Genomic DNA, 13880 nt, shown 5'->3' with positions numbered 1-13880 from the left:
TAGAGACAAAACATTTAAAATGGCAGAACAATCAAATAATTTCACAGCAATACAATTTAAAAATGGAAACCGAAATAACTGCAATTTAATAATTACAGTAATGTTTTTTTATTAGAATAACCTACATAAGTTTCAGATTCCTGTAGAGCAAAGTCAGCAAGAATTTTGGAATACATTTCTAGATTGTTACATAGCAAAACTGAAGAGGCATTGTTAATTTTATTTTCTACTTATTTTCGGAAAAAAATCGAGAAATAACTTGTATGTTCAGATCAGTATACACTACAGTATTTTGAAACAAAATAAAGATCTGCTATACTCAAATTCATATTTTTCTGCTTAATTTGGATGATAACATTCTCAAGAAAAGAAAACTATTTTTCCCTTTTTAAAACATAGAGATTGAACAGGTTTTGTAGTGAATAAATATTCTGGCCCAGATGAAAAGGGGAATGCAAAAATATTAGTGCTCTGCACTCTGCTTATTCTTTTGCTCATACTACAATGTGAAAGTAAATCATTAGCACTCGAGTGAAAGCCCCAGATGTGATGACATCTGGAGGTTGGATAGCCTGGGTGCATTAAATCTTTCACTTCATAGACTTCTATGGGGTGTGCTACAAAACTGTGCCCTGGCTTTCACTTAAGCGGTAACCCAAAAGTGCGCTATGTCTAAGTGCACTAAGCCAAAGGTTTATTAAATTGTTTTAATAGCTTTTTTCTTTACTCAATTGGAAATTATATATTTATATTTATCAGTGGAAGAAAGACATATTTCCATGCTTACTCTATACACATATATATTTACTGTATATATATATATATATATATATATATATATATATATATATGTGTGTGCATACAAATATAGATACATGTATGTATGTATGTATGTATGTATGTATGTATGTAATTTAGAAATCTTAACTCATTTGAATGGTTGATTGGAAAGCCACAGTGAAGGAAAACAAAACATACCTAAACTGAATACAAAGTTTTCACTTGGCAAACTAACTTAATGGAACACTTCAGATAACAGATACTCATGTCTGTACTATTTAGTTATGATGTGGTTTGCAATCTAAGGCTCAGGAAGCACAACTACTCATCTTTCTATCCATTTCTGTAGCACACATCATCAATGGCTATGTGAAGGTGTGTGGTACTTATTTTACAGAACAAAAATGTTTGTTTGAAAATGATTTCTTTGGTATGTTCCCTGGACCTGGCAAATAAATAAAATTAAATATATGTAAATGAGCCCTCATATGAAAAGCATAAAACGAGCCCCCCCCCCCCCCCACATCGCAAACACTAAAATAAACACTTAAATAATTTTTTTAACCTCTAATCTGCCGACCGGACATCGCCGCCACTTCAATAAATATATTAAACCCTAAACCACTGCACCCCCGCCTCGCAAACACTAGTTAAATTTTATTAACCCCTAATCTGCCGTCCCTAACATCGCCAACACCTACCTACATTTATTAACCCCTAATCTGTCGCCCCCAACGTCGCTGCAACTATATTAAATGTATTACCCCCTAAACCTAAGTCTAACCCTAACCCTAACACCCCCCTAACTTAAATATAATTTAAAATAATCTAAATAAAATTACTACAATTAACTAAATTAGATTGGATCAGCCAATAAGATTTTTTCTACCTTAATTCCGATTGGCTGATAGAATTCTATCAGCCAATCGGAATTGAAGGGATGCCATCTTGGATGACGTCACTTAAAGGTACCGTCATTTAGTGTTAGTCGTCGGAAAGAAGAGGATGCTCTGCGTCGGATGTCTTGAAGATGGACCCGCTCTGCTCCGGATGGATGAAGATAGAAGATGCCGCCTGGATGAAGACTTCTGCCCATCTGGAGGACCTCTTCTGCCCGGATAGGATGAAGACTTCAGACCCTCTAGAGGACCACTTCTGCCTGGTTGGGTGAAGACGTCTCAAGGTAGGGTGATCTTCAGGGGTTAGTGTTAGGTTTTATTAAGGGGGGATTGGGTGGGTTTTAGAGTAGGGTTGGGTGTGTGGGTGGTGGGTTGTAATGTTGGGGGGTATTGTCTTTTTTTTTACAGGTAAAAGAGCTGATTACTTTTGGGAAATGCCCCGCAAAAAGCCCTTTTAAGCACTAAAAGTATTTAGTATAGCGTAGGGATTTTTATTATTTTGGGGGGCTTTTTTATTTTATTACGGGGATTAGATTAGGTGTAATTAGTTTTAAAAATTGTAATTATTTTATTTTTTTCTGTAATTTAGTGGCTTTTTTTTCCCGTAATTTAGTTTATTTAATTTAATTGTAATTAATTGTAGTTAATTTATGTAATTTATTTAATGATAGTGTAGTGTTAGGTGTAATTGTAACTTAGGTTAGGATTTATTTTACAGGTATATTTGTATTTATTTTAACTATGAAATTATTAAATAGTTAATAACTATTTAATAACTATTCTACCTAGTTAAAATAAATACAAAGTTGGCTGTAAAATAAAAATAAACCCTAAGATAGATACAATGTAACTATTAGTTATATTGTAGCTATTTTATGGTTTATTTTATAGGTAAGTATTTATTTTTAAATAGGAATAATTTATTTAATGATAGTATTTTTATTTAGATTTATTTAAATTATATTTAAGTTACGGTTAGGGTTAGATTTAGGGGTTAATAACTTTAATATAGTGGCGGCGACGTTGGGGGCGTCAGATTAGGGGTTAATAATTGTAGGCAGATTGCAACGACATTGGGGGCAGCAGAATAGGGGTTAATAACTATAATGTAGGTGTCGGCGATGTTGGGGGCGACAGATTAGGGGTTCACAAGTATAATGTAGGTGGCGGCGGTGTCCGGAGCGGCAGATTATGGGTTAATAATATAATGCAGGTGTCGGCGATGTCGGGGTGGCAGATTAGGGGTTAATAAATGTAAGATTAGGGGTGTTTAGACTCAGGGTTCATGTTAGGGTGTTAGGTGTAGACATAAAAAGTATTTCCCCATAGGAATCAATGGGGCTGCGTTAGGAGCTGAACGCTGCTTTTTTGCAGGTGTTAGACTTTTTTTCAGCCGAATCAGCCCCATAGATTCCTATTGGGAAATCGTGCACGAGCACATTTAGCCAGCTCACCACTATCGTAAGCAGCGCTGGTATTGAAGTGAGATGTGGAGCTAAATTTTGCTCTCCGATCACTTTTTTGCGGTTAACGCCGGGTTTAGAGCATAAACTGTGCGTTAGCCCCGCAAGCCTTACCGACAAAAACTCTAATCTAGCCAAAAGCAAATATCATAAACATGAAAGCTCAACTGTAGCACAACATTACCTCTGCAATGCATTTTAGCTTTAGTGTATTTCCATGTTGTACACACAGATCAAATTCACCAACTTCTGGAGAGCTGAATTGTGAATGCCATACAACTTCACAGTCAAGATCTTTATATGCATCCACTATACCTGAAATGCATAATTTTAAAGAAAGTTTAGTTGTAGATTTTGCTTAAAATTAAAAGTACATGAAACCTACCTTTTTATTTCATTATTCAGATAGAGCATTCAATTGTGAACAACTTTCCAATTTACTTGCTTTAATTAATTTGCTTCATTATCTTGGTATCCTTTGTTGAAGGCTCAGCAATGCACTACTGGAGCTAGCTGAATACATCCAGTGAGCCAATGAGAAGGGGTCTTTATGTGCAGCCACCACTCAGCAGCTAGCTCCCAGCAGTGCATTGCGGCTCCTGAGCCTACCTAGGTATGATTTTGAACACAGGATACCAAGGAGCCGAATTATCAAGCTCTGAATGGAGCTTGATGCCCCTGTTTCCTAAAGACCGCTGCTCTATAACTGGTCCACTGCCTCTGAGGCTGCAGTCTGCAATCCACCCAATCCTATACGATCGGGCTGATTGACACCCCCTGCTAGCAGCCGATTATCTGCGAATCTGCAGGGGGCGGCATTGCACAAGCAGTTCTGGTGAACTGCTTGTGCAATGTTAAATGCTGACAGTGTATGCTGTAGGTATTCAGCGATGTCTGTCGGACATGATATGCTACAGTGTATCATGTCGGACAGACATTGATAAATCAGCCCCCAAGAGAAACAAGCAAATTAGAAAATAGAAATAAATGTGAAAGTTGTTAAAAGTTGCATACTCTATCTGAATCATGAAAGTTTAACCTTGACTTTACTATCTCTTTAAAATTGTTGTACAGTATCTTCAAGTTTACAATAAATCAAAAGTAATTTAGAGAAAACATATGATTACATTCTAACATAAAATTCAGAAGGATTACAATATAAAAAGCTAAGAAAGCAAAAGAAAAAAAAATTTGTTGGCAATGTAATGTAAAACAAGCCAATGGTGGTTCCTTTATATACTCTGAAACATGATGATCTCAGCATTTCAAATAAAACATGGAAATTCAAAAATAATGGGTTAAAGTAAGACTGCAGTCAAAAAGAAGAATCTCCATATCAGTTGATCTATCTATCTATCTAAAGTATTTCACATTAAAAAGAGAAACATGATTTAATGAAAGCTATCTGGTTTATTTTATTATTTATCTATACAATACCTAATAAGGTCTAACATTAAATAAACTGAACTGATTCTTACTTCCTTATTTTTCATTAATTAAAAAAGTAAATTCAATTATTGCTTTGGAGATCTGAGCTTTAATTACACATGCTGCAAATTCATTACATAAGAACATGACAGGATAGTTTTATGAAACAATATAACAGTAATATGCTGTAGACATCTACTAAGCCCCTCTCATTCTCTGGAATCTAGTTCCTGTGTAAGCAAGTACTCACTGGTTTCATTCACCAATCTGCTATGGACTATTCAGAGGACAATCTCATAGAAATGTAACATGTAGAAACAAAGGGATACTTAATTATATAAAAGGCATAGCTAAAATTATTACACCATTGCGTAACTATGGTACCTTTTGCTGGTCTGATGGAAAAGGCTATTCCTTGTTTGGTCATTACAGGCTTCCAGTTAAATTCTGCTGGGTGGTTCCTGCGATTGCACAGTGTTATAGAAGATCTAAATCCACTTTCGGCTAAGAAGTTGCAGTTAGGTCGCAAAATCAGCTCATTGGTTGATAGTTCAAGAGCGATGGGAACGACTTCTGCAGTTACCAGCACGTACCCTATATGCTGGCTGTTAACAGTGTAGGTAATTGACCTATAAGAAATTATCATGATTAAAAAAAATATTTATAAGTATCACTTTCTTAAATATAATACATTTACAAATAAAATGGGTGCAAGGTATAATTATAAAAAATATATTACTACTTCAGTGTGTTTATACACCATTGTAATGCTCTGTTTATGATATCCTGGGGTATGTATGCCTTTAAGGATCTCAGCTGCAGATTCTGTGATTTGGTATAATAATGTAAATGTATCACTTAGCAATTGATTAACCTTATGTAAGTAATCAACAATGCCTGAAGTGAATTTGTTAGATTTGTTTTAAAAGAGACACAGTGTATGATAAGCAACGAAGTAGCAACTTGTTGCTAGGAGTTCAGACTGTCAGAGGAAGTGAACAGCATGAGTACACAGCAGAGTTTTTACTTGCTAGAAACAGATCAAGATTCCCTGAGTGTTCCTGTAATACGAACAGAATGTTCTTGCAAGAAGGAGGCTCCACTCCTATATACAGAGAGATAACGGGCAGATGTTTGCTTAACAAAAGACTATGTGAACAAAGATGATTACCGGAGAGTTCCGGTTCAGCACAGGCTCAATGATGTTGCAAGTAGGAGGAGTTAAACTCTGATACATGGAGAGCTGACAGGCAGATGTTTGTTTAGCAGAACACTACCTGACCTGTGTGATGATTTTCTGAGAGTTCCAGTACAACACTATTAACAAGATCCCGATGGTAAGTAGACACAACTCCGTTCACAGAGAGTTAGTAGGCAGGAGGATGAATACAAGACCTTACCAGTTTATGTCTATTTGTTGGGTTGACAGACAGAGAGTAACTCTGTATTAGATTAAGTCCTGACTTTACACTGAATAGTGCTAACGGCTTGATGTTGAATTCACTGATCCAGTTTAGCAACCATGAATGATAATTAGGTTGAGATGGTAAACACCAGCTTGACTCTAGAATTCTTTCAGAGAGGAAATCCTAGAGATGAAGGAGACGTTGTTTTCAGTGGCTCAGAAGCTTGTAACTAAACAAAATCACTAAGCACCTCTGTCCTCAGGATATCATAAACAGAGCATTACATAATCACTAAGCCAAACTATGGATCCAGCAGATCTCCCTCAAATTGTATATAACCTATCACAACGTGTAGACCAATTAGGCCAAGGCCTCAGGGACTTACAGGTGGAAAATGAGACCCTACAAAAGGTTATCAGGGACTCGGTTACTACTAAGTCCTTTCATCCTGACATTAACCCTGAACCTCAGGTTCCTTTGCCACATTTATTCACTGGCGACAGGAGAATATATCGCCAATTTAAAAATGCTTGCCTTTTGCTATTTAATTTGAAACCTAAAACATATCCAAACGATAGGGTAAAGGTTTTAACCCTTATATCGTTTCTAAGAGGAGAGCCCAGGGTATGGGCTGATTCATATTATGAATCTGATGATCCAATATTATCATCATTAGACAATTTTTTCGCAGTAATGGATAAACTGTACCTAGATACAAACCTTCAAATAACTGCTGAAATAAAGATGAGAAGTTTGAAACAAGGGAATAGACCTGTGGAGTTATATATAACTTTTCAAGCAATATGCAACAGATTCACAATGGAATGCTGTGGCATTAAAGAACCAGTTTAGACTCGGTCTTTCTGAATTGGTAAAGACGAGTTAGCCCGAACCGAATTGCAAAATACTTTAGACGCCTTAATAAAGTTATCCATGCAGATCAACAGAAGGCTTAGGGAAAGGAAAAGTGAACGGCAGCACACTGAACCTGCCTATAGGAGGTACAGTAACCCAGCCCAACATACAAGCTCCCCATCAAGTACCCATGAACCTATGGACATAGGAATGATTAGGGGACCTCTAACCTCTGAAGAAAGGCTGAGAAGGAAGTCAAAACTGCTGTGTATGTACTGTGCAAATCCAGCACATACAGTTAAGGAGTGCCCAATTCTATTAAAAAATAAGAAGAGTAAGTTCTATTCATCATTAACTACTGTGAGAGTAAATGACAAGCCTGTTTACTGTACTTTATTTTTGTGTTTACAGTGGGACCGAAACTGCTTGATGACTGAAGCCATTATCGACACAGGAGCCTACGGAAATTATATTGACAAAACTCTTGTTAAGAAAAATAAAATTCCTCTTTTGTTGAAAAAAAATCCTGTGTATATGTGTTGTTGATGGGTCTCAAATTTCTGCTGGTCCTATTACCCACCACACTGTACCTATACAAGTAACAACCCCTGAATCTCATCAGGAGTACATTTCTTTTGATGTCTTACCCTCACCATTATTCCCTATTGAGTAATGTCTCCATTGGTTGCAACTTCATCAACCCACGATTAATTGGAAGAGTCTAGAAGTTACACTACAGTCTTCATACTGCCAACTAACTTGTTTCACTCACCCTCTTCTACTACAATCAACCAATGAACAGAACCATATACCCAACGTATACACTGATTTCTCTGATGTATTTTGTAAACTGGAAGCTGAGAATTTGCCCCCACATCATTCATATGATTGTCCGATAGATTTGAAACTCGGAAAACAGTTCCTTATGGACAGTCAACCGGAACTTACTCATTAAAGAAGTATTTAGATGAAAACTTAAGGAAAGGGTTCATAAGGGTTCCCGTATCACCGGCTGGAGCTGGTATGTTTTTCATCAAGAACAAAGACGAAACACTCCGATTATAGATTACAGGGAACTTAACAAAATTCTGATTAAAAACAGGTATCCATTACCACTCATCCCTGAATTAATTGAACGACTACACCAAGCTAAAGTATTCACTAAGTTAGATTTGAGAGGAGCCTATAATTTAGTCCAAATAAGGGAGGGTGACGAGTGGTGGACCACCTTTAGAACCAGATATGGTCTTTATGAATACTTGGTGATGCCATTTGGTTTATGCAATGCTCCAGCCACCTTCCAGCATTTTATCAATGATGTCTTCAGAGATCTCCTTGATATCTGTGTAGTTGTATATCTCAATGATATCTTGATTTTCTCATGTAACCTAGAAGAACACATCAAACATGTCAGGTGGGTTCTCTCTAGGCTTCAAGTAGATCTACTGTATGCAAAGGCAGAAAAGTGTGTGTTCCATACTGATAACGTTTCATTTCTAGGTTAATCTATCAGCCCCAAAGGCATTCAAATGCAGGAGAACAAGGTAGAAGATGTAAGGGATTGGCCAAGACCTACCAATAGGAAAGAGTTGCAACGTTTCCTTGGATTTTCTAATTATTATAGGAAGTTCATTAAGGACTTCTCAAAAATCGCTAAACCCCTTACTTGCCTAACTAGTTCCATTAAACCATTTCATTGGAATAAGGAAGCATCTGAGGCATTTGAATATTTGAAGGAGTGTTTCACAACAGCACCAATACTCTGTTTTCCTGATCCTGCTTTGCAGTATATTTTGGAAGTGGATTCTTCTGATTTTGCTCTAGGTACTGTAAAGGCCTGAGACCTCCAACAAACCAAATGTCAGTCAGTATCATCCCTCACAATAAATTTGTTGGGTTAATGCCAGAATTTACTAATCAGCTGCAAGCAGCTATACAAAGCAACAAACAACTACCACTTCATTCTCTTGAGAAAAGGTCAAATGGGTTTTACTACCATGGAACAAGACTTTATATACCAGTGGAACTCAGAGAAACTTTCTTAAAACAATATAATGATTCACCCCTATCTGGTCATCCCGGTATTAAAAGAACAAAGGAACTTTTGGAAAGGGAATATTGGTGGCCCAAGATGTCCCAAAGTGTAAAGGATTATATTCAAGAATGTACGATTTGTGTAACATCAAAACCAGAGAAAAAACCTCCTTACGGCTTACTCATGCCTATACAAACTCCTGAAAGACCCTGGAGTCACCTTGGAAAGGACTTTATTATCGAACTCCCTACAACTTCAGAAAAGAATACTATTCTAGTAGTAACTGACTTACTCACCAAGATGGCACACTTCATTCCTTTCCATAAATTTACGACATCAGCTGAGACCGTCCAACTCTTTTTGGACAATGTGGTAAAATACCATGGTATCCCTTCCATACTCACCACAAATAGAGGCAGGCAATTCACCTCTAATTTTTTGAACAATCTATGTAAAAAGTTACAAATGGACCACTGTCTCAGTACGGCTTATCATCCACAAACTAATGGACAGACAGAATGCTTGAATCAGTGGTTAGAACAATACCTGAGATGTTACTTGCTTTGTGCTTACCAACAAAGCAAGTGGATGTTCTATCTTTCTATGGCAGAATTCGCTTATAATAATACTTTGAACTCCTCTATTAACATGACCCCATTCTTCGCAAATTTTGCATATCATCCATAGTTTTCTTTGTACTCCTTAGAAGGTTCTCCTTGTCCTAGTGTTGACGATTTGCCCCACAATCTATCTGAAAACTTCAAGGCCCTTAAACAGAACATTCAACTTGCTCAAACCAACCAAAAGAAATACTATGATCTTCGAAGAAGATCACCCCCTCAATACTCTGTCAGTGACCTGGTTTGGTTGTCTACCAAAAACCTTAAAATGCAAGTACCTAGTAAGAAATTGGTTGGGTTGTTTATTGATTAGACAGAGAGTAACTCGGTATTATATTAAGTCCTGACTTTACACTGAATAGTGCTAACAGCTTGATGTTGAATTCGCCGAATCCAGTTTAGCAACCTTGAAGGATAATTAGGTTGAGACGGTAAACACCAGCTTGACTCCAGAATTCTTTCAGAGAGGAAATCCTAGAGATGAAGGAGATATTGTTTTCAGTGGCTCAGAAGCTTGTAACTAAACAAAATCACTAAGCACCTGTGAACGTTAGCGTGCAGTATATGAAGTGGAAGTGGGTTGGGCTAAGAATACAGAATATACGTGACAAGCAGGTAGTTGAGAGAGAGAGAGAGAGAGAGAGAGAGAGAGAGAGAGAGAGCTTGAATCCTGACAACCATGTTTTCTAGATAAGATCAAATGGGGCTACAAAGAATTGCCTCTGGGAACCATTAAAATAGCTATTTAAAAAAAAAAAAACAACATTTTGGGATGCTGCAATAGCAGCTTCGGAGCCTCAACATTTCAGGTTCATGTGAGCGAGCCTGACACAGTAGTTAAGTAGAAGCATTCTTAAGATCACTGCTACTAAACCTTTCAACCACCTAAAACTTGGCAGATTTCAATCATCCCGATCTGATAGTGGTTGAAGAAGGGATTAAATAAAGTGACCATGTGATAGGATGAAAAGAAGAACTCATGGTGGACAATGGTGAAACTGAGATTGTTTGCAGATGCAGTAGACATATGATGTAACATTGTTGTCTAATGGTATAAGTTTTATCTTTATAGTAGATAGAAAACTCCCTAGAAGCTATTATGGAGGGTGGCATGTGAGGGAGGCTAGAGACCAAAATGTGGCAGAGACACACACTAGGGTTATGAAAATAGGTGATACATAATAATTAAACAAGAAAAGTAAAGTGTTTGTAAAAAAAACATAATAAAAGTGTAACAGCAGAACATAAACATGTTGTAAAATATATCAGTGTCAGAACAAGACTTTCTCTGTTACTATTGAGATGTCCTTGTACATCTTTAGAGACAGCAGGTTAGAAAAGTGTAGCAAGGTTGTAGCCAAAATGTCTAGGATGCATTGCTGTTGCTGGTGTTAGTATATGGTTCAGCTTGAAGCAAGTGCACTGTTATTAGATGACATTGCAAGATAAAGGCATTTATACATAGTGATGAATTGGGTGAAGAGGTTCTCTGATAATTTCTAGGTTTTAAATGTGTGAAGATTTCTAGTGGCACTAGCTTCCAGGTAAGAAGAATGTAGGCATATTTAAACCAAAGGATAAAATGTGAAGATCAAAGAACGGAAAAGGTGAGTTAATTTTGAGGTAGAACTGAAGTGAGAGTAAACTATAACTATATAACTATTGTTAAGTGTATTGGATTTTGCTCTTGAGAAAGACCACATGAGGCAGGGTCATTCATCTTAATAGTAAGAGGCTAAATGTTAAAGCCTCTGAGATGGCAGCTGATGTGTCAACAGAACTGAAGTGTGTAGGGCAAGCTGTAAAATGAACAGATATGTTGTGGCTGGACAAAAGAGACAAAAGGGGAAAAAATGAGAATGTACAGGTGTTATTTTTGCTTAATAAATTCTGGCTACAGAATGACAACTCCTCCACCCTGCCAGTCCCCTGTAGATTTAAAAGGATGTATTACAAAGTCAAGGGTAAGCAGGAACACCACAAATCTAATAAAAAATAGTTATTAAAAGTGCATATCCTTGAAATTACTTTTGATAATGTTACTTACATTAAAAAAAATCATACACAGCCTATGAAAAAGGACAAGGTAAAAGTGTACAGTAAAAACACTGGTGTAGAAGTTTACAGGGAAACATGCATACATGCTCACACAATTAAAGGGATATGAAACCCAAAACAATTCTTTCATGATTCAGATAGAGAATACTATTTCAAACAACTGTCCAATTTACTTCTGTGTTTCAAATTTGCTTTATTCTATTGGCATCCTTTTTGAAGAAACAGCAATGCACATATGTGAGCCAATAACATGAGGCATATCTGTGCAGCCACCACTCAGCAGCTACTGAGCCTACCTATGTATGATTTTCAACAAAATATGTCATGAGAACAAAACAAATTAGATAATAGAAGTAAATTAAAAAGTTTTTTAAAGTGGCATACTCTATTTAAATCATGAAAGTTTAACTTTGACTTTAATGTCCCTTTAAATTGTTATACAGTATCTTGAAGTTTACAATAAATCAACAGTAATTTAGAGAAAACATATGGTTAAGATCTAACATAAAATTCAAAAAGATTACAATATAAAAAGCTCAGAAAGCAAAAAATCAATTATGTTGGCAATGTAATGTTTGAAATCGCATGAAAGAAAAATTTGGTTTGGATGTCCCCGATTCTTTAGATCAGTATAAACAATAGCCTGGCAACAGCAAATGGCATAAGATAAACATACTCAAATTGTAAAAGAATTCTAAAGGAATTTCTCTATATTTGCAAAATGTTACATTAGAAGTTTTGTATTTTGTACTCTCTTGTACTCTTAACAAGACTTCAGACACGATTATTCAAACTCAAGAAGATATTACATTTTTTAAAAAAATTTATAAGCATATTTAAGCAAAACAGTCTTTTTTTTTTATTTTAAGAAAAAATATATTTGCATACTAATACCAAGTTGAAAATGAGGATAAACAATAGTCTAATTTTCCAAAAGGTGCTGTTCACTTCCAGGTTCTGTATAATCAGAAGGGGTCAATATATTTTAAAAGGGAGAATTTTTCTTAGTGTCCTTAAAATGTGCCTCTCCTTTTATCTGAACTAGGTTAGCACCTGTCCAATGCATTCACTATATGCATTTGTATTGTAAAATGTATTTGGCTATTTTTTTTTAAATGCAATCTTAAAAATGATTTCCTTTAGATGTGATTGTTACTGGTGTTACTTTACAAGATCTTAAAACATTTGAAAAGCATCCCATGAAGCAATATACTGTATTTTTTTTATTTTTAAATCTATATCTATAAATACTTATTTTTTATATAGATATATTCTTACTTTTTAAACTTCCCCAATGAATTATTCTCAAAAACTACAGGAACTTCAGTCTTTGACATTGGTGGTACCACGTGAGAAAGAGGGCTTGTTTGCTGGAGTTCTTCAAATTCTGTCTCTATCTGAACCCAAATGTACAAGGGTAGGCTGTTAATGATGTTCATTTTTTTGACAGATGTGGAGCGAACACAGACTTCACCAAAATCTATTATGGAAGGACCTGTAGAAAATAAAACATTACACAGCAAATCAATAGAGCTTATTTGCACTATATTTTTCCACTGCAGTGAATTATTTACTGTATTTACTATGGAAAGCAAACAATTTTACTCAATTAAGTTTGTTGATTGCGGTAACCATGTTAGCCCAGCAATTCAGACACCACAATTACAAGGGTATTGCCGTAAGTAGTAATAACATTTACTTCAAAACAAACAAAAAAAACAATGCATTATAAAGCACAAGCTGATTCTCGATTGCTTTAAACCAACAAAAAATATGAAATTCTAAAATGTATTGTATTTTACAATGCATTGCTAGAACAATAAAATGTATTGCTACTTACTACCAGTCTACTGTCATTTTACTTTCTCAGTTACATTTAAAATTTTGTTACATTGAAAAAATACTTATATTGATCAAAGATTTTTTAATAATTCTACTGTGTATTCTAACGTGAAATCTTTAACAAATTCTCAAGTAAACATGATCACTTGCGTGCAATTAAATTTAACGAACGTTAGGTTATATATATATTATATACTATATATATTTTCATATGTAATTATGTATTTATATGTGTATATGTATTTACAGACATATATATTCACATATAAACACATAAATACTTATGTACACACACACATATATATATATATATACACAGTATATATATATATACACAGTATATATATACACAGTATATATATATATACTGTATATGCATTGGAGCCCTTTGCAGTTAAGTAGATAAAAACATTACAAAAACATATTTATGCAATATTCACTTTAATAAAGGTTTTAACTATGTATTTACTGTAAATATTTCACATTCCTATGTT

At 35.4% G+C, this 13880-nt stretch overlaps 1 protein-coding gene across 1 annotated transcript in view; it reads right to left on the bottom strand.

The window, feature by feature from the left end:
* The window catches only part of CFAP47 (cilia and flagella associated protein 47), an 801982-nt gene that overhangs the window by 675832 nt on the left and 112270 nt on the right, over positions 1 to 13880 (bottom strand). Inside the window, 3 exon segments of the mRNA XM_053705439.1 lie at positions 3327 to 3457; positions 4955 to 5199; positions 12823 to 13039. Coding sequence (XP_053561414.1) covers positions 3327 to 3457; positions 4955 to 5199; positions 12823 to 13039 — 593 coding nt within the window.

This window comes from Bombina bombina, chromosome 3 (assembly GCF_027579735.1).
Source record: "Bombina bombina isolate aBomBom1 chromosome 3, aBomBom1.pri, whole genome shotgun sequence".
NCBI lineage: Eukaryota > Metazoa > Chordata > Amphibia > Anura > Bombinatoridae > Bombina > Bombina bombina.
This window is presented reverse-complemented; position numbering and strand designations above follow the sequence as displayed.